This window comes from Hippocampus zosterae, chromosome 13, assembly GCF_025434085.1.
Source record: "Hippocampus zosterae strain Florida chromosome 13, ASM2543408v3, whole genome shotgun sequence".
In the NCBI taxonomy this organism is placed as follows: domain Eukaryota; kingdom Metazoa; phylum Chordata; class Actinopteri; order Syngnathiformes; family Syngnathidae; genus Hippocampus; species Hippocampus zosterae.
The window spans coordinates 2,432,750-2,455,219 of NC_067463.1; the positions used below are offsets into that span (position 1 = coordinate 2,432,750).

The following is a 22,470-nucleotide window of genomic DNA, read 5'->3' on the forward strand; positions in this document are numbered from 1 at the left end:
CAGGTGGCAGTGGTCAGCGACACAGTATCAGCACAATATCAACACAGTGTGTCAGTGTCGACACTCCTCATGAGGCTTCATGGACCCATCACTACTTAGCTCTAGCAGTAGTCGCACACACGTCTCCCTAGGCTTCCGAAGCTAACGACATTTCCCCCGGCATCCATACTGTTAGGGCTTTCAAAGTCAAAGCATAACAGCTATTACCACATCATCACTTTCAAAACGAGATGTTCAAAGTTGCAGTATCTGTCGCGCCTGTTGGCTGGAATTACTTCTGTCCTCCTACATTGCCTGTGATCGATCGTGTACAGTTCAATGCATGACCATGTTAAAGATTTACATTTTCTCCATTCCCTTCACATTTAAAAAAGGACCTTGACCTTGTCTAACGTGGCATAATCCAGTACAGTATATATATATAATTAATTATCATTTTATGTTTGAGCATCATATTTCATGTTAAGCATACCTAAATAATTGCTTTAATTGCCTAATAATTGCTTAGACATGTTTTTATGTTGATAGGTTCTGATTGGTTGTTAAAGTAAGAGAAGCAGGAAGTGATTTTAGTGACAAGTTGTGTTCTCGAACGTGCTGCTGTGCAGACGTCTTTTTTCCCCCTTTTAATAAACTGCATTGAAGGATTCCATCTCTCCTTTTGTCATTCGTAAAGTAGAGCTATCCACTAAAAACAACGGACCCCTCAACTTACATATGAGGCAAAATATGTCTATGATAACTATGTACGTTTCGCCGCGAAAGGAACATGTGACAGGTTTTGTGTGCAGCAGAATTTGAACTAAGGCTTAAACAAGGGCATCTTTTTCAAAAGGTTTTTAGTCAAAAATAAATGGTTCGGAATCGGCGGTACTTAATCCAATTTTGCTCCCTAAAACACAGACCGAAATTACATCGTGTTTAACCATGCAAATTACAAATATTGCAATGTAGAAATATCCTTTGATCACCTCTGATGTCTTTGAGCTTGACAGAAAAATGTGTGAAATGTACATGAGTAGTTCCGTTAAGAGTTTGATTAATTTTAAGTAAAAACAAAAACAATCCCAACTCCACATCAAACCTTTTACTGAGAGAAATTAACAGGTGTATTACAATACATATATTTACAAGCATTTTCTATGTACTTACAGTACATCAAAAGAAAATATGCCAAAACAAACTTCCAGTACTCAAAAGAAAATATGTCAAACAAATTACTGATGGCTAGAAATGCAGTTCAAATTCCAAATCAAATGACATTGTTAGGGCAATTATAATTTTATTGTCAGTGTCGTGAACATTTTCGAGTCTCCCGTTTTGCTTGCAACATTTGGACAGTTAAAAATCAAATGGGCTGCATCTGGACTCTGTATGCACGTAGGAATTTAAAACAATTATGCACACCTGTACAAATTGTTGGTACTTAATTGTTGGTTAATGAAAAAAGAACACACAATGGCCATTGAAATAACTTCATACTGAGAAAAATAATACATAATGTACTGATAATTAATCAACGGAAATCAATTTTTATAAATACACACACACACACACACACGCGCAATTTATGAAACTCTTTCCTGTATGTCTGTTACTGTTATGCTAACAGGGTCCTGTTCAGAGAGGTTGCTGTGCTCCTCTGTTATGTACGACCTCCTTCTCCCATATGCCATTCCAGTACCTTTCAGTTTCCCGTCTTGGTGGGTCTGCTCTGGTGTTAGAACCCTGCCACTGAGAGTACACTTCGGCAGGTTGTGTTGCGAACAGCCTGTTTATTCGTCTGGCCTCATTCTCTTTCGTGTACCGCTTTAGGCGGCTGGACAAGGCTTGGAGCCTTTGTTTGGCAGTTTCGAGTGCTTCAGGTATGGTCATCTGGATGTACCTCTCGGGTATCGGCCTTTTCATCACACCTCTCTGGGCCTCCGTCAATTGACTCACATCTTTCCGAGCCGCCTTGATCTTAGCCTCCAACCGTCTTTTCCATGGTGGGTCACATATCTGAAAAAATAATTGTCGGTAAAACATTTATTATCATGCTTTATTCTACACCAGCTCCCAGCTGGTCACCGAAGATAAGTAGATCCAAGAGAGACGTGCTTATTCTGCTAGACAGACTATGCTTTAATGTCCTTGTTGGAACTTTCCACAAACATCATGAGTGTACTTTCCTCTGATCAACCTGATACCAAAATGAATAAAAAGAGAGGGTTTAGGATAGGCTGCTTAGTCTAGCTGTGGGAATTGTATGTGTGCAGTACTCTTCTATCCTTGCAAGCGAAAACAACATACAGACGACTTCTCTCATCTTTTGTGTAAGTGCTTAAATGTTACTTGAGCAATGATCCTGATCTCATGGCTCCCATGGTTGCTCTTATAATAATAATAACAACAATAATAATCCATCACATTTGTAAGCGCCTTTCACAACACTCAAGGACACTGTACAGCCAAGACCAATGGTAAAACACAGATAAAAGAATAAATAAAGAAAAAGATTTAAGGCGGGTAGGCAAGTCTGAATAGGTGGGTTTTGAGCTGGGTTTTGAATAAGGAAAGAGAGTCTATATTACGAATGTTGGGACGAAGTGAGTTCCAGAGTTTGGGGGCAGAGCGACTGAAGGCTCTGCACCCCATTGTACTGAGACGGGCAGAGGGTAGAAAAAGGTGGAGGGAGGATGAGGACCTGAGTGAGCGAGAGGGAATGGAGATTTGAAGATCTGACAGATAGGGGGGCGCAAGGTTGTGGATGGCTTTGAATGTATAGAGAAGTAATTTGAAGTTGATTCCAAGTTTGACAGGAAGCCAGTGGAGCTGTCGGAGGATGGGGGTGATATGATGGAAGGAGGGGGTTCTCGTGATGATCCGGGCTGCTGAATTCTGAACAAGTTGAAGTTTATGGAGGAATTTCTGATGGACACCGAAGAGGAGTGAGTTGCAGTAGTCAATACGGGAAGTGACGAGACTGAAAAAGGATAGCGGTGGTGTGCGGAGTGAGTGAGGGACGGAGGCGGTTTATATTGCGAAGGTGGAAATGAGCGGACCGGGTAATGTTATTGATGTGGGAGTGAAAGGATAGTGAACTGTTATAGCCAAGCATCTCTAAGATCACTGACGCTGAAGCGTCTATCAGCTCATTGGTTTCCGTGATTGTTACTGCCCTAAGTGCTGCATTCACTGTTTCCATGAGAATTTCAGGTGGTACTTCACATCGCTGTCGTAATCGGTTTCTAGGTTGCCCAGTTCATTCTCGCCATGATCTTAGCTTTCAGGTCAGTTGCTGCCTCGCGCAGCATTTCATTCATTGGGGCTGCCCTCCCAATCTCATCATCTGCATTCATGGGGTTTGCCTCTAAAGGGCCGTTCACACGGCGTTCACACATTTGCTCCGGCGCTGCACCGATATATTTTGTTGCAATATATTTTGCACCGCAGCAAATTGTGTGGAGCGTTCACACGTACAAAGCCGCTGAGCGTGGCAGCCCCGACACGGTGGCTGCCTCACTTGCGTTCACACGGCAGTTTCTGCAGCGGAGCAAAACGACAGAAAACAAACGAGCTGTCGTGCTGGTTCTTTTTAAAACGTACTGTATATACACAACTCAAGCGACCACTGGACCGGCACGTCCTTCTCCTTCTCGGTCTCCGTGCCTTTTGCTCGAGAGTGACCGCCCAAGAAAATGTGAAAATGAACAATGACTTCAATGACACTCAGAAAAGCAAACACTAATGCGCCAAACAGAAAATCAAGAGAGGAAATCACAAAATAAATTCTATGGGCGGCGGGGCGTTGTGAATAAACAACTCAGAGACAGTCCAGTCTCCTACAAAAGGAAAGATGTTACCAGCCAAGTCGGACTATCCTCATATCACCCCTCGGGTGGTGTCCGTCCCTCATTCAGCTCGGGTCCTCTACCAGAGGCCAGGAAGCTTGAGGGTCCTTGCTGTTCCCAGCACTGCACATTTCTGGACTGAGATGTCCGATGTTGTTCCCGGGATCTGTTGCAACCATTCATCTAGTTTGGGGGTCACTGCCCCGAGGGCTCCGACCACAGGCACGACTGTCACCTTTACCTTCCAGGCTCTCTCCAGCTCCTCTCTGAGCCCTTGGTATTTCTCGTGTTGCTTCTTTCTGATGTTTCCATCACTTGGGACCGATACATCCACTACAACGGCTTTCCTCTGACGTTTATCTATGATCACGAGATCTGGTTGGTTCATCATTACCATCTTGTCAGTCTGGATCTGGAAGTCCCGCAGGATCTTCGCTCTGTCATTCTCCACCACCTTCGGCGGTGTTTCCCATTTTGACCTAGGGGTTTCCAGTCCATACTCCGCACAGATGTTTCGGTAGACTATGCCAGCCACCTGGTTATGGCGTTCCATGTAGGCTTTCCCTGCCAGCATCTTACACCCTGCAGTTATGTGTTGGATCGTCTCAGGTGCCTCTTTGCACAACCTACGCCTTGGGTCTTGTCTGGTGTGGTATATCTGGGCCTCAATGGCTCTGATGCTCAGGGCCTGCTCCTGAGCAGCCAGGATGACTGCCTCTGTGCGGCCAGCCCTATCTAGCCACTTCAGTTATGGTCCGGTGGTACATCCCGTGTAAGGGCTTGTCCTCCCATGATGGTCCCTCTTCCAGCGCCTCATCTTCTGTTCCCCATTGTCTGAGACATTCTCTGAGTACGTCATCCATTGGAGCCTTCTCCTTGATGTATTCATGGAGCTTGGATGTTTCATCCTGGACAGTGGCTCTCACACTCACTAGACCACGGCCTCTTTCCTTTCGGCTTGCGTACAGTCTCAGGGTGCTGGATTTGGGATGGAACCCTCCATGCATGGTTAGGAGCTTTCGGGTCTTACTGTCCGTGTTCTGAATCTCTTCCTTTGGCCACCTTATTATTCCTGCAGGGTATCTGATCACTGGCAGGGCATAGCTGTTTATTGCCCGGGTCTTATTCTTGCCATTGAGCTGGCTTCTTAGGACTTGCCTCACTCGCTGGAGGTATTTGGCCGTAGCCGCTTTCCTTGTTGCCAGTTCGATTTTGCCATTGGCTTTGTGGTATACCGGGTACTTGTAGCTGTCCTCAATGTCTGCTATTGTTCCTTCAGTGCGGACTACCTTACCTCTCCTAGTCACCATCCGGAGAGGACGCAGGCGTTGAAGTCCCCAAGAAGAACAAGTTGGTCGGTGGTTGGAACTTTCTGGATGGCTGCCAAAAGCTGGTCATAAAACTTGTTTTTCGCCTCCTGCGTGTTGTGTAGAGTAGGGGCGTAGACGTATAGGTGAAGTAGCTGATCTCAAGAAGTCCTATCAGTGGCTAGAGAGGGTTGGCCTGAAGGACAGCACAGAGGCAGTCATCCTGGCTGCTCAGGAGCAGGCCCTGAGCACCAGAGCCATTGAGGCCCAGATATACCACACCAGACAAGACCCAAGGTGTAGGTTGTGTAAAGAGGCACCTGAGACGATCCAACACATAACTGCAGGGTGTAAGATGCTGGTAGGGAAAGCCTACATGGAACACCATAACCAGGTGGCTGGCATAGTCTACCGAAACATCTGTGCGGAGTATGGACCGGAAACCCCTAGGTCAAAATGGGAAACACCTCCGAAGGTGGTGGAGAATGACAGAGCAAAAATCCTGTGGGACTTCCAGATCCAGACTGACAAGATGGTAATGGCGAGACAACCAGATATCGTGATCATAGATAAAGGGCAGAGGAAAGCCGTTGTAGTGGATGTATCGGTCCCAAGTGATGGAAACATCAGAAAGAAGGAACACGAGAAACTCGAGAAATACCAAGGGCTCAGAGAGGAGCTGGAGTGAGCCTGGAAGGTAAAGGTGACAGTCGTGCCCGTGGTGGTTGGAGCACTCAGGGCAGTGACCCCCAAACTAGATGAGTGGTTGCAACAGATCCCGGGAACAACATCGGACATCTCAGTCCAGAAATGTGCAGTGCTGGGAGTATATAGCTGTATAGAGCTGTCAAATGATTAAAATATTTAATCTAATTAAAAATGCAACTGTCATAATTAACTCAAATGGACTAAAAAATTAATCGTGATTACTCACACATTTTTTTTCGTTTCTGAATTTCCTTTTACATTTTTTGTCCTATTTTCCCCCATTTTAATGCTCTCATCAACATGGAATCATGAATCAGTTTTCTATGTGCCAAATGCAAAAGATTTACTGAAATAACAATTTCGATTTTCAATTTTACATGAACATTTTTCACTTGGAGCAGTTATTCACACATAATCTCTCACACAATATTACTATCCATCAACAACAGTGAAAACAATGTTTTGTCACACAATAGCAGCTTTTTTAATAAAATCACAACAGAGCAATATAACATTATAAAGTGCACATCTAAGGTAAACTAGTACTCTGCCTATAGTAGATTTAAACCATGGTTGCATACTTCGTTTTTCTCAAGTTTACTTTGAAGACAGCAGTCTGTTTCTGTATGTTTGTTGAAGAATAACGAGACACCGAACACCAGCGTTCATTATGCGCCGCTGTATTCAAAACTGCCTGCCGTACAAAAAAGCGCATGCACTTCCCCCGTGCTGCTGGGGCAAACCATTCTGAACGGTGGGGGGGGGGGGGGTCACTCCCCCTAACACAGTCAGGCTATGTTGATTGTGTTGGTCCTTCTTGTGCGGAAGTCTCTCTACAGTTTTTGTGTAGACCTCATTTCAAATGCCTACACTTGGTTCGATGACAACACTGGAGACATTTTATTTTCGCTAGGTCGCTACCACTGTCAGACAAACACAGAGAAGCTCCACCCGCTCTTTTTACATGGACGCAGAACACTGTAACCTTCCACACAAAATAGTTCCAAACAAGTAACAATCGTGTCAGTGGCATACATCGTATATCTGTATGATACAGAGAGAGAGAAGAACAGATAACTTTGGTCTTGTCAGTGGAGCAATCGGGCAAATTTTTAAAAGTAAACTTTCCATTCATAAACTCTTTTAAGTATCCGTTTTCGGTGTCTCATGCTGCCGTGGCTGGCAAAACAGACATGGGCATGGACTTCTGCAGCGCGCTTGTTGTTTTGTTCTGGTGTATTTATAGAGCAAGGTAACATCCGCTTGTGACGTGAGCCGCGTTAATATCGCGAGAAAAATTTTAATCCTGTTAAAATTCATTTAAATTAATGCCAATAAAAACGCGCTAAACTGACAGCTCTAATATATATATATATATATATACCTACAATACAAGTTTTACGACCGGCTGTTGGCAGCCATCCAGAAAGTTCCAACCACCGACCAACTTGTTCTTGGGGATTTCAACGCCTGCGTCGGATCCGACCACACATCATGGTCCAGTTGCCTGTGCCCTTGGGGAGTGGGTGACATGAACAGCAACGGACAACGTCTCCTGGAACTGTGCACACTTAAAGACGTGTGTGTCACCAACAGCTTCTTCATGAGCAAGCCGCAGCAAAAGGTGTCTTGGCGCCACCACCGCTCAAAGCACTGGCATCAACTGGACCTCATTTTGACCCTCCGCAAGCAGCTAAGCAGCATTCTCACCACACGCTCCTACCACAGCGCTGACTGTGACACAGACCACTTCTTGGTCTGCTGCAAGATCCGACTCCAGACCAAGAAGTTGCACCGAGCCAAGCCACCACGCAAGCCTCGCATCGACAGAGCCAAGGAAAACCATGTGGACATGGTGGAGGCACTCGCCCGGCACCTAAAAGACGCCCTCGAGAAGAAACCACCAGAAGGAAACGCGGAACGTGGGACCTCCTCCGCAACACCACCCACAACATTGCCTATTCCATCCTCGGCAACAGAACAAGGAAAAGCCAGGACTGGTTTGAGGCAAACGAGACGGAACTCAGTGCTCACTGCTGAAGCATCACCAGCATCCCTCCCAGTCCACACTGCAGGCTCTCCGAGCTGCCAGAAGTCAAGTCCAGGCTACAGCAAGGCCTGCGCCAACAAGTACTGGATGGATCTCTGTGACAGCATCCAACGAGCCGCAGACACCGGCAACATCAGATGCGTCTATGAGGGGATCAAGAAGGCGATAGGCCCTTCACACGGCAAGACAGCCCCCCCTCAAGACGAAGGCAGGTGAGACTATCACAGACAAGAGCGAGCAGATGGAGCGGTGGGTAAAGTAATACTCAGACCACTACAGCAGAGAAACCACCATTTCCGATGCCACCTTAGAGTCTGTTGAGCGCCTGCCCATCATGGAGGAGCTAGACGTGTTACCAAGCCTTGAGGAGATCAGCAAAGCCATCGACAGCCTGCCCATTGGGAAAGCTCCTGGCCTTTGACGGTATCCCAGCAGAGGTGATCAAAGCGGCAAAGAACCTCGGCTGCACCACCAACACAACCTACTCTGCCAGTGTTGGGAAGACGGCGAGGTACCTCAAGACATGCGTGACTGTAACATCATCACCCTCTACAAGAACAAAGGTGACCGCAATGACTGCAACAATTACAGAGGCATCACCTTACTGAGCATCGTGGGGAAACTCTTCGCCCGAGTGGTCCTGAACAGACTCCAGAGGCTCGCTGACAGGGTGTACCCCGAATCACAGTGTGGCTTCAGGTCGGAACGATCCACCATCGACATGATTTTCTCGCTCCGCCAGCTCCAGGAGAAATGCAGAGAGCAGAACCAGTCATTGTATGTTGCCTTCATTGACCTGACCAAGGCCTTCAACCTTGTGAGCCGCGATGGCTTCTTCAAAGTCCTTGACAAGATTGGTTGCCCGGGGAGGCTGCTGAGCATCATTCATTCCTTCCACTCCCGAATGAAAGGTGTCGTCCAGTTTGATGGCACAATATCTTCCTCTTTCGAAGTGAAAAGCGGTGCTAAGCAGGCACGTGTAGTTGCTCCAACCCTCTTCGGCATCTACTTCGCTGACATGATCATGCACGCTTTCGGGAACTCCACTGAGGGTGTCTACCTCCATACTCGCTCTGACGGCGGCCTCTACAACATGGCGAGGCTGAGGGCCAGGACCAAGATCCGCAAAGTCCTGATCAGAAACATGCTGTTTGCGGACGATGCTGCTGTCACTGCCCACAAGGAAGAACATCTTCAGCATCTCATGGATCGTTTCTCGAGGGCATGCAGCGACTTTCAGCTGGCCATCAGTCTCAAGAAGACCAACATCTTGAGGCAGGACACGGAGAGCGAACCCACCATCTCCATTAACAACTACCAGCTGGATGTGGTCAAGGAGTTTACTTACCTTGCCTCCACGGTGACAGACTCGCTTGACTTGGACCCTGAACTGAACAGAAGGATCGGCCAAGCCACCACAACTCTTGCCCGGCTCACCAAACGCGTGTGGGAGAACAGCAAGTTGATGACCAACACCAGGATGGCAGTCTACAGGGACTGTGTTCTCAGCACCCTACTGTATGGCAGTGAGTCCTGGACCCTGTATGCACGCCAAGAAAGGAACCTCAACGCCTTCCACATGCGAAACCTCAGGCGAATCTTGGTATCAAGTAGTCCGACTACATCACCAACAAAGATGTCTTGGAACGTGCCAACATCCCCAGCATGTACACCCTCCTCCGTCAGCATCGCCTTCGGTGGCTCAGCCACGTCCACAGGATGGAGGATGGTAGGATGGTAGGAGGATGGATCCCCAAAGATCTGCTCTATGGAGAACTCGCAGTTGGAAAGAGAACACGGGGCCACCCACAGCTCCGTTTCAAAGACGTTTGCAAGAGGGACTTGAAGGCTGTTGAGATAGATGTGAAGGGATGGGAGTCACTGGCCCAGAACCGCCCAAACTGGAAACAAGAACTTGCACGTGGTCTGTGCCGAGGGGAGGAGAAGATGAGAGCATCTGGAGAAGACAAGAGAGCCAGGAGAAACTACAGCCAGGACAAACAAGCGCCCCCCTCCAACTGTGTGTTCAGGTGCATCCACTGCAACAGGGACTGTCACTCCCGGATTGGCCTCTTTAGCCATACCAGACGGTGCTCCCAGTCAGGCTCAAACAGATAATCACGCTGTGATTGAAATGCCAATGAAGTGAATTCAACAAAATGTCAGTATAATAAGCTACTGAATGTATTAAAAAATAATTTGGTTATAATACTCACTATTAATGTGAATGCTTTTCCGTTCCTCACCTTTGCTCAAGATCCAGCAAAGATAGCTGAATTATAGTCAGTTTGCAGAGACCATATGCGGAGTTGCTGCAGACTAGCTTGCACCCTGCTCAGTAGCTTGCATGCTTCCTTTCTTCTGTCTCCCGTAGAGTATTTTGATGCGAACGTAGCATGGCACGTGTCAAAGTGCCACATTCCATTGGACCGTTTCATCGATGGTGTTTTGTCATTGCAAATTAGAGACACCGGAGAAAGATGTTCTCTCCACAAAGGCGAGTCCTTCGGTCCATTCGTCCTGAAGTGTACCATACTCGTCATCTTTTTTCTGTTCGCCATCTTATTTGTCGAAAGATTAACTTTGAGCTAATGACTGAGCAGACCGATTCAAAAAGGGGGTGTCTACCTGTTACTCAGCAACAGCCAAATTAGGCCAGTATCATCCAATTGGAGCCAACTGCAGCCCTGAACAGGACATGAGCAGTGAAAAATCAATGGATGGATTTAACAAGCGAGAATATTTTGTTATATCTGCAAGCCAGATGCAATCATCAAAAGAGCCCCACCTGGCTCGCGAGTCATAGGTTCCCGAACCCTGTTCTAGCGTTTTAGAGTGGTAAAGGCGAAGTTTCGATCAGTACTTGACTCGGGTCAACATTCATTCTCAAGTGGCCCCCGAATGGGCCTCACTCTAACGTCAATTGTACATCTGTGGAAGGAGCTAAAGTGTTAAATGTGGAGAAAGCATCCTTCAAACCCGAGACAAGAAGGGCACTTTGCTTTCGAGGGCCGAGATTCCTTTTGACAGCAGAAGTCTCATTTACAGTTGCAGAACTCATTTGATTAGGACAAATGTTTAGTGAACAAAATATAAAGTTGGGTACCATGACTTTTTTTTTGTTCAATTTCACTGACCCCACAGTTCAAAAGCAATGTCTAATTTTCATTGGTTGTTTTTCAGGAGCTTTATTTCTTCATTCCCGCTTGTCAGTTACAAGTTATTCCAGTGACCATTGTGGATTTCTTTCATGAACAGAGTGCTGACAATTTAGTCCATGTGTACACAGAAATAAACAGATTTCAGATCCAAATTGAGCATTTAACTGGGCTGTTTTGTATCAATTACCAGTAAACAACGAGGCCTTGGTAACATTTTAGACTTTGTAGGATTATCCATCTTGGGCAATGCAATTGGTGCATTTGGCAGGTTCAAAAATGGTGGCTGGATGTTACTCATTGGCGGCGGAAGAAGGTGCCTCGTTTGAGCGAGAACAGATGGAAGAATATTCAAAGGCGATGGACAAGAGTACGTCATGAAGGGAGGCCAACAGGGGAAAGGGAGCAGGGAAGTGCGAGGAGGCAAAGACGGCAGGGGAGGAAAAAGAAGCCTGGGCCCGACATTGGAAATGTCGGGGACCAGAGGCGGGTACACCATTGGGGAAGTATTCACGGGACCGTAGGCTGGCTTTGTGAGCATCGTGGGTCTTAAAGTCGTGCAGGTCGCGTTTGGAGAAACGGTGGCTTGGATTTCGCATTTCTGATTATCTAGTGAAGCTCTGCTGTTGCTGGTGGCGGGAGGGACCCAGGCTTGATCCTCTTTGAAATTACTCTGAGCATTGTACGAGTCTCTGTGAACAGAGTAGTCACTGTATGAATGTTTCGATCTGCTGCTTGATGAGGCTGAGGAAGATGATGACCTTGACCTGCTGTGGCGACTTGGAGAGTAGGCTGATCTTGTGACCCTTTCCCTGCTGCCTGCACTCTGGTAGCTCCAGTGGCTTTCTTCCTTCCCGTATAATCGCTCCTTAATCCGGTGCGACATTTGGCCCAACTCTTCGGATCCCAAGTCCACCCCAATGGCCTGCAATACTTCCTGAATTTGCTGGTGCTTGTGCTCATCGTCAGGTGTCAGTCTTTTCTTCTCCGCCACAGGAGGCAACTTGGACCTTGTACAGCTTTGTCCTACATCACTCCTCTGTACTGACTTGTCATCACAAGGAGAGCTCCTCTTTGGGCTGAAGGACTGTGGAAAAGGCTGCCTGTGGCATTCGTCTCCAAAATTTTCTTCGTTCCATTCGCTGACATTTCGTTGACCTACCTGCTCTCCTGGGACGCAGGGATGATCCGAGGTATTGTGGGAAGATGCTGCAGATGGTGGCTGACCACAGCCTTTTCCTGACACAATCTGGTTGAGTACGTCCACATCCACGCCTTTATTGAGTACATCAAGGAACAGTTGGAAACCATTGGAAATTTTCTTCTCAGGTGCATCGTGACTGGGCTTGGTCACATCCTCCAAAGACTGGATGGGAGATGGACAGAGGCAACCAGTTCATGCCATTTTCACCTGCACTTGCTTAGATATGCAGAAGACACGCAACCATGCCCTTCATTTGGTACTGTACACCCACACAATGTAATATTGGGACAATCCCAGTGCAGAGCAACAATAATTACCAAAATGGAATACAGTAATTCTATAGATTCCATAAATGGCTAATTTTTACATTTCAATCCAATTCAGTAAGAAAACACGGCAATTGTAAAATTATTTAACAATGTTTTCTCAAATGTGTTTAATATCCAAACCCAATTCCAATGAAGTTGGACGCTGTGGTAAACAAAAACAGAATACAATGGTTCTAAAATCGTGTTCAACCTAGACAAGATATTTAATGTTCAAACAGATGAACTTTATTCTTTCTACTAAATAATCATTCACTTTGAATTTTATGGCTGCAACACATTCAAAAAAAAAAGCTGGGGAAGGGCCATGTGTACCACTGTGTTCCATCACCTTTTAACAACACTCAAATGTTTGGGAAGTGAGGACACCAATTGGTGAAGCTTTGTAGGTGGAATTCTTTCCCATTCTTGCTTGATGTAAAGCTTCAGCTGTTCAACAGTCTGGGGTCTCTATTGTCGTGTTTTATACTTCATAATGCTTCACACATGCTCAATGGGAAACAGGTCTGGACTGCAGGCAGACCAGTATAGCACCCACATTCTTTTACTACGAATTCACACTGTTGTAACATATGCGGAATGTGGTTTGGGATTCTCTTTCTAAAATAAGCAGGGGGCGTCCATGTAGACGTTGCTTGGCTGGCAGCATGTTTCTCCAAATTTGTATGCAGCTTTCAGCATGAATGGTGCCTTCGCAGATGTGTAATTAGCTATGCCATTGGCCTAACACAGACTCATACCATCATAGATGATGGCTTTTTAACTTTGCATCCACTACAGTGTGGAGTGTTCTTTTCCTTTTTGGCCCAGCGGACACAATGTCCAGAATTTCCAAAGACAATTTGAAATATGGACTTTTCCGACCACAGAACACTTTTCCACTTTGCATCAGTCCCTTTTAGATGAGGTTGGGCCCAGAGAAGCCGGCGGCATTTCAGGAAGTTGTCGATGAATGGCTTTTGCTATGGAAACTGATTTTTAAGTTGTACTTACGGATGCAGCGCCAAACTGTATTTACCGACATTGGCTTTCTGAAGTGCTCTGAACATTTCAGTGAAGCTCATTTTGTACCTTTTACACCCAATCATAGCACCCACCCGTTCCCAGTTAGCCTGTTCGAACACCTGTGGAATATTTCAAAGGCTTTGAAGAGCATTCCTTAACTTTCTCAGTCTTCTTTTGCCACCTGTTCTAGGTTTTTTGGAATGTGGAATGTCTTGTTTTTGTAGTGTATTCAGTGTATATAGGTTGAACATGATTTGCAAATCATTGTATTCTGTTCAACACAACATCCCAATTTCAGTGGGGCTTGTACTCCAGGCATTCACTCGCAGCCAACATTAGGTACACCTGTAGGGCATTCACTCGCAGCCAACATTAGGTACACACCCGTAGGTATGAATCAGCCGCATCAAGTATTCTGCCTTTACAAAGATAATAATGCTCTGTACTGATTACCAGTGTCAGACAGGTATTCATTACTGTATGTTTACGGTATTTTGGTGGTTTTGCTTTTCAGTGATACACACCTAACTGTAATACTATGGTGGCCTAATTTGGAAAGAGACCAAAATACAATGAAACCCCAACTTCATGGTTTACCATTTACAAAGGTACCCATTTTAAATTACCGTATTTTCCGCACTATTGGGTGCACCAAAAAGTCTTCATTTTCTTAAAATTTCACAGAGTGCCTTAAATCCGGTGCATCTTTTGTATGGTCATTACGGTAATATGTCGACTCCAAGATGGCTCCTTGGAGACAATGTTATAACTTGCTGTTGGTTCAGTGAACTGTGTCACTGCTTTATTAAATAAGTATGTGTTGCAGCTCCGAAAAAAAGGAGAGCTGTGGTGTTAATTTTTTAAAACAGTCTCAACAAATACAGGTACGTTTTTGTCTATCTTCGTGCTTTCTTCCGTTCGACTCGAGAGGCGTTCAAGACTGCCACCGAAAAACGTAAACTAACGATTACTTCAATGAAACGACAAAAATTGAAAATAATACATCAAAACTGAAAAGCAAGCGAGGATATAACAAAATTAATTCTATTCCCCCCCTGCAGAATTTATATTGTGATGTCATCATTTGTGAATACACAATAAAGGAATAAATAATTACGACTGACATCTTCTTGTGTTATTTTGACTTCAAGATGGCGCCGCGAGAATGGCTGCCTTTCCAGCAGCTCCTATTTATTTTCTTCTTCTACTTCTTCCTCTCATAACTTTACTGCTGTGTAGTGGGAATTTCTCCACTGTGAGACTATTAAATGTTTTCTTATTTTATCTTATCTGATTGTCCTCTTGGAGCTATGATAAAGGAAATGCAAATGGAGTTTTCGGAGGCGGGCATGAACGCCTCTCGAGTTGACAGGGAGAAAAGAAGGGAAAGAGACGAACAAAGACACACCTGAGTTTGTTGAAAAAATGAGAGCTGTGGTTGTGGTTTTATTATTATTTTAAACGCAGACTTTATTAATGGTTTTCACATTCTCAGCAAGTACATGTACTGTATGTCTTTGTCCGCTCAGTGCTTTCTTCCGTTTCACTCGAGAGGCGTTCATGGCCGCCTACGAAAAATGTAAATTAATTTTTACGTCAATAAAACCACGAAGAAAATCAAGCGAGGAAATCACAAAATAAATTGTGTAGGCGGATATAGAATTAATTTTGTCATTTAATTTTGATGCGTTATTTTCAATTTTCGTAGTTTCATTTAAGTACAGTAATAGTTAATTTACATTTTTAGTAATAGTTAATTTACATTTTTCAGAGGCAGTCATGAACGCCTCAAGTTGAACGGAAGGCTCTCGAGTTTAATGGAAGGAGCGTACCACCATCTAATGGACGCATTGTAGATTGTGCCTTTTAGTGCGAGGCGTCTAATATATGATTTTTTTGTACAAAATAGCCATTCATTGAAGGTGAGCCTCATAATCCAGTGTGTCTTCTCGTGCGGAAAATACGGTTTTGCAAGTCAGACTTCTGTCACTAATTTGAAGGGTTGCTTGGCCAAAACTTATGCAAGACTCGATATGACTTTGGCTTGTGCCATGACTGAATTTCACGCACACTACATAAAAAGACATGCCCCCCCCCCCCCCCCTCCGTATGACATGCATCATGTTAAACTAAGCTTTTCCTGTTCCAGGTCATTTATGATGATCAAAATTACTTCAATTTGCTAAATACCAGAATCATGAGAAAGTTTTTTTTGTAAACAATTATTTTCTTTAGAATTTGAAGTTTACACACATTTCATTATTATTTGATGACATTGTCCTTAAATTGTATGAATTGGGTTAAGCGTTCTGGAAATCCTTCTACAAAGCTTCTCACAATATTTGCCAGGAATTGTGGTCCTTTGCTCCCGAGATAAATGGTCTAACTGAGTCAAGTTTGCAAGGCGCCTTGCTCGCACATGCCGCTTCAGCTCTGCTTTTACATTTTTAATACGAGTGTGATCAGGTTTTTATGAAAACTATAGCTATCCTTAAGCCACTTTCCACAGATTTGGCAGTATGCTTCAAGTTATTATCCATTGGGCAGACATGCGACCTTTAACTTCCTGGCTGATGTTTGTATTTCCACATAATATTTTTCCCCGTGACACCATCTATTTTATAAAGTGCACTGGTCCCCGCTTAAGCAAAACAAACCCAGAACATGATGCTGTGCAAGCCCTGAATTTAACAGGTGGGCTGGTGTTATAGAGCTTGTAAGCTTCCCCAGTTTGTTTCTTCAAATCCAACGACGCTCATGAATGGCCAAACAGTTCCAATTTTAGTTTCGGCAGATCACATGACATCTCCAAAAAATGAAGATCTTTGTTCCGGTGTGCATTTGCAGACTGTGATCTATTGTTTTGTTTGTTTGTTTCTTGTGGAGTAATGGCTTCTATTTGCCAGCATGGCCTAAAGAGTCATTGTATCAGGTGGATAATTGGATAATGACACTAACTTGTTTCAGGCAGCATCTCACAAAATCTTTTGGTTTTGTTCCTGTGTCGGTGCGCACAATTCAGAGCAAAGCACATTTATCTCTGTGACAACGAACCCATCTACTTCCTCAGCATTATAGTGGCTGGATTTTCCCATGGGGTTTATACTAGTATATTATTGTTTGAACAGATGAACGCGACACCCTCAGGGATCTGGAATCTGCAGCCAAGGATGAAGCAGACTTGTGCAAGTCCACAACTGACTCCCTGATATCTTGACTGGTTTCTTTGGACTTCCTCATGATATGACACAAAGAATTAGTGTGTCTCAGGTGTGCCTTCAAATATACCCACAAGCGTGGCTCTAATTATCTCAAATGTTGTCCTCAAACTGATTAGAACCATCCAAAGACATAGCATCATCAGTTTTCAAAGTTCTTTTTTTAAAGGCATAGTAATCTTCCTATATATATTTTGGGACTTTGAAGAGAGCAATGAAAAATATTAAAAAAGGAGAAGAAGAAGAAGAAAAAAAAGATTTTCTCATGATTATGGCATGAAGCAAATTGAAGTAATTTTAGTGAACCTACTTGACCGAAAACAGGAAAAGCTTATTCTGGGATCATGTCAGACAGTGAGGAAAAGAGAACTTCTCTTTTTGATAGCATACAGTATGTAAACTTTTGTTTTCAAATGTATACAAGGTGTCAAATCATGCCGTTTTAGTTGCATTTGTTTTATTTGAAGAATGAAAGTAAAGTCCTTATTTTCGTGTCGATATGTGCCGCAAACCTAATATCCACCACTACGCTAAAACGGGGAGAGTAGATGCCGCCCGACGAAGCGAATATTTTGTGAGAGTTTCTAAAGATGACAACAAAAAGAAGAATCAAGGATTGTGTTTTGACAAAATCAGGAAAAAGAAAATACTTTACAATAAGAGACGCAACCACGAAATTCGTCTGTCACGCTGAATACCACAGACACCACTAATTGAACAGCACAGTTGAGCTGGCCATAGGTAAGTGGCCAAACATCAAGTTAGCTTCATGTCACTTAGAAATTTAATTGAGAAGACAAAGTGATCAACAATACCAAGACTTGTTGGAGACTGTTAAAAAGAAAAACTAAGGACTTGTGAATGTGTGGACATGCATTCATTCATTCACGCCACCTTAGCCGAGTTTACTTGCTGTTGTAATCATCAGCGCCGCTGCCATATTTGACGCGAAGGATCGGATCGGATCGTAAACTAACGCAACGCATTTACCCTTTCAAGGAGAGCGGTTACTACAGTGGACAGCTTATCATGTTATCAGGTTACAGGGTGCATGAAAGGGTTAATTAAAAGTCAATGGTGAATTAACATATAAACACCAAAACCAAACATGTAATGTCTTGTTTTTTTAAGATGGTAATTAGAAATATTGATTTTTGTATATAATTCTCATCGTATTAACAATATTTAATAGATTTAGATTTATACACTCGTGGGAACGGATGTGTGTGTGTGTGTGTGTGTGTGTGTGTGTGTGCGTGTGCTTGTGTGTGTATCCAAGCACAATTCCAGCAAATTTGTTCCAAATCATCAGTAAGCCACTTGTATTCAAGGTGGATGTTGTTTGATGACTTTGAAATGATATAGAAATGTATTTTGTGTCATGCTGTATTGCAGACTGAGCATTCTTGTCTTTGTGAAGGCAAACTTCAACACAGCAGTTTGTTTTGAGTTAGGCAACAGCTGCGTCGCTGCATGGGTGCCAGGTTTGGGACTTAAATGCCAACAATGTTTCATGAAGTGTTTTTAGAATTGTAGTAAGACTTGCTTTGTGTGAGATCAACTTACCTGTCTTTTAGATGCATCCAAATAATTCCTTGCTCGATCCGTGCCATATGCAGGAGAGCTATTCTTCCTTTCTCTGGATTTGACATCTCTCTATTCACCAACATAAATCAGATTACATTATTACAAAAGAAAAAAAATGATAATTTCTCACTCTGGATCCAAATGTTTTACCTTTTTTGAGTCATCTTGGGGAAGGTTCCTTTCCGGTGAGTAACTTTGATTTCTTCCTTGATCCTCTCTCGCTTTGTTATACGTTGACAGCTGTCTGTGACCAAAATCATAGGGCTGGTGGTACCTGGAAGTAAACTCTTCATGTCTGTGCTGGATTCTATAATCTTGCATACTCCTTCTGACTTCCTGAGGCAACGGATGTTTATAATCCCTCGGAAAATGATCTGGCGACTGCCTATATTTTTTGCAATCAGGCTCAAATATGTAGCTGTAGGCATCGCGGCTGTCATCTGTGAACCTTTGCCTTTTCTTTTCAGCAACCTTCCAGTCCTGAGAGGACAAGCGTCCCCTCACTGGGCTCCTACTATCTGCATCTCTATCTCTGTCTCTGTCTCTGACCAGGGAGTCTTTAGAGTACAGCTTTTGAGGGGAGTAGCTGTAGTCTGTACTTATGCTGCTTCTCTCGGTTCTGCCAGGACCACTTCGACCATGTTGATGATAGGAATCCCACTGTCCATTTCCATGGTATTCATACTTCTCTTCCTGTCTTTTATCATATTCATCCCTCCATCTTCTGTCTCTGTCGCCATGGGGCGGCCTTTGGCCATACTCAGGTCCTTTTGAGTGCATCTTCACGCGGCAACTCCAGCATGTGACACAACGGCAAAAACTACAGGGGAAGAAAAGTGAACTCACATTAAAAGTGTAGATTTAAGGAAAACGAACACACCATTGTCAAATGAATTATTTCAAGAACCCCACGTTCACTCCCAGGTTGCTGTGCTTCCATTGAAGCATTTACCGACATTCAATGGGAGGTTAAGTGTATATTACACTTATCATTCTGAGGCACAGTTTGTGTGTATCCGCCGCCGACTGGCTGTCACAAGCAGCCACACTCTTGATGGTGCATTTTGAGAGGTGATGGCAACATTGTTTTCCATGTATCACAGCATTTGCATCATTCACCTTACCACTTAACACAACTACTGATGATGTAGAATCACCTGGCCTTGATCACAACTTCAATTTTTTTATAAAGCGCAAGTACATGCGCTATAATACTTGACTAATTTCCAGAATGTATGGTTGACAAATATACCTCAAAAACCTTAAGGTGAATAGAGCTATTTTTCAAATTCATAAGTGCATCTTTATTTTATGTTTTTCTATGCTTCTACCAAATGTGATGTAAATTGTGTGATCCGCACACACATATTTTGGACTGTCCGCTGGCAAGGCCGTTTGTGACGATATGCCGACCCGCCACTCTGCTCATATTTTCCATTGCTTCCTCTGTGAATTTCAATAAATGTCGATTAAATACGTTATTTGTATGCCTTAGGCGGCATAGGAGTAAACTGGTTAGTAAGTCCGCCTCACAGTGCAGAAGTGGGTTCGTTCCCAGCTTGCAGGGTTCGTTCCCAGCTCCAACCTTCTTGTGTGGAGTTTGCATGTTCTCCCCGAGCATGTGTGGGTTTTATCTGCCTTTAAAATAAAGTCTAATAATGCGGACCTCGTGTAAATCAATGAATTAATACAATTTTACACAGATCCTTACTATGGGCTCTTAAGCTTTGCATTTGCATTCGTCGGCTCGAAACTCAGTTAATAACATTACTAATTACAGAATCATTTATCCCGCAACAATTGATCGGTTCCAGTTAACTTTGAGCTGCAGATTCTATGACGTTAAAGATCAGTTAGGAGACCAGGTTAGCTAGCAATCCTCTGCCCTTAATTTCACAAATTAACTTGGATTTCACAAATTACCTTTCCGTCCAACAACACTTGGGTGACAATTGGAGACGGGCCACTCGTGGTCACTCGATAACTGAACAAAAATAAATGATTTGCACTCAAATTGCAAGGTTGAAGCGATGGCAGTGGTGAACGCCAACGCACTGTTTGAAGCGCTGCAAACAGTCGGATGAAGTCTGTTGATATTCCGCCTCTATCGCCGCCTACTGGATGGAGTGCCTTCTTCTTCCTTCTTTTTAACAATCTTTATTGTATAAATCAGATTACAAATCACAGAAAACAAGCCAAACACGTTATCAATACATATACAGGATGTCCATAGGAGTGAGCATGAGCGTGAATGATTGTTCATCTACGTGTGCCCTGACCAGTTCAGGTGTAGCAGACCGAATGCCTGAAGACAGCTGGGATAGGCTCCAGCACGATAGCAACCCCCAATAATCTTTCGATCACATATCTCTAAACCTAAACCTCTCACAACCAAAATAAGACATGCTCAACTGATTGAAATTCCCCAGAGGTACATTTACCTCTATCTTGCTTGTCCATCCTAAACAGGCTACTGTTTTTTCATCTTTTCTGTTCCCCACTTTCCTCATTTCACATTTCCTCTGTATTCTGTAATATCATCTCAATTTCCTCTCTTTGTCCTTTTGCTTTTGTCACTTTTTCTTCATTTTCTGTTTCACAATACCTTTAATTTCTGATTTACTAAATTTAAACAAGGGCGGCCCGGTAGTCCAGTGGTTAGCACGTCGGCTTCACAGTGCAGAGGTACCGGGTTCGATTCCAGCTCCGGCCTCCCTGTGTGGAGTTTGCATGTTCTCCCCGGGCCTGCGTGGGTTTTCTCCCACATTCCAAAAACATGTGTGGCAGGCTGATTGAACACTCTAAATTGTCCCTGGGTGTGAGTGTGGGTGCGAATGGTTGTTTGTTTCTGTGTGCCCTGCGATTGGCTGGCAACCGATTCAGGGTGTCCCCCGCCTACTGCCCGAAGACAGCTGGGATAGGCTACAGCAGCCCCCGCGACCCTAGTGAGGATCAAGCGGCTTGGAAGATGAATGAATGAATAAATTTAAACACCACCGTCTAATTCTAAATAGTTCTTGTTGTATTTCTACTAAAATATTTTTTCGACTATATCTGTTAGACTACACTTCAAAGTGGACAACGACGAGCTGGAATTACAGACCTACTTTTGGATGGACAAACAATGCAGTTTACTTGTGAAGCTCCCGGCAGCCATCTTACGCTGCCACATGATAGCTTGCCTAACTTGAATACATTTATTTTTTTTCCCACGGCATTTTCCATCTCCACTGCGAAAACGCCATTGTTCAAGGGCCCCTTGTAACTCTCTGGCCACCCCCACACCTAAGGGAAAATGTAGCCATTTTTGTGATTTTTTTTCCTTCTGTCTTTTTCACATGGATGCAGTATTCTTTGGCACAGTGCTCCTTGCAGGCGGATGAGCATGGTGTTTACCACCCAATTTGAGGAGCAGACAGCTCCTCATCCATTCAATGAAACACAAACACACACACACTAAGAAGAGAGAGGACATGGAAGCACAACATAAGAGGCTCGAGGTCACAAAATACCACAGTTGGACTAGAGCTGGACCCAATGTATACTTACAAAATACTGTAAAGCCAATAACAACACCAGTGCCCTTTTTTCAATGGTGCCGTAGTGAAACTGGTGTTTTTAAACATTTTTAGAAAAGTAGCAAATTGGGTGATCAACACCATGCTCATCATCCTCCAGGAGCACCGTGTCCGCGCCGTGAAGCCCTACCTGATTGCCGGCATGCGATTGGTTCAGGAGTGGGTCCAGTGATCTATTTAAAAAGCCCGCCGCTTGTACTGTTTCTCCTCTCCAGCCTTTCCCCCACCAGCGAATCTCAGGTAGTGCTTGATTTGTGCATGGGAACCTTTGCGAACCGTTTTCCAGTCTCAAATTGATAGTTAGGTACTTTGTGTAGACTCTTTTGGCATATCTCAAAATTTGTTACACAACCTAGGTAAATACCTGTAAATATCTATCAAGGCAAGTCAGTCAAGCAGAGGAAGAGTAGTTGGGAGAAGCCTTTTTAAAAACACTTTTTTCCTCATTATGTTTAGGTATGGTAGGGTTTATTTAGAGGGACAGAAGCACTTTAAA

At 44.0% G+C, this 22,470-nt stretch overlaps 1 protein-coding gene across 3 annotated transcripts; it reads right to left on the bottom strand.

The window, feature by feature from the left end:
- Positions 1–1,072: 1,072 nt before the first annotated feature.
- Positions 1,073–22,420, bottom strand: LOC127612992 (uncharacterized). Of its 3 annotated transcripts, XM_052083868.1 has the most exons (5): positions 20,320–22,420; positions 18,547–19,216; positions 18,376–18,465; positions 12,219–12,422; positions 1,073–2,001 (listed from the first exon to the last, which is right to left on the bottom strand). In XM_052083868.1, exons 2-5 carry the CDS (start codon positions 19,174–19,176, stop codon positions 1,621–1,623), a joined length of 1,305 nt encoding a protein of 434 aa, XP_051939828.1. In that variant the 5' UTR covers positions 19,177–19,216; positions 20,320–22,420; the 3' UTR covers positions 1,073–1,620. The 3 variants fall into 3 exon arrangements, with proteins under 3 accessions (XP_051939828.1, XP_051939829.1, XP_051939827.1); XM_052083869.1 differs by lacking the exon at positions 12,219–12,422; XM_052083867.1 differs by lacking the exon at positions 1,073–2,001 and having other exon boundaries at positions 11,071–12,422.
- Between the last annotated feature and the right edge of the window lie 50 nt (positions 22,421–22,470).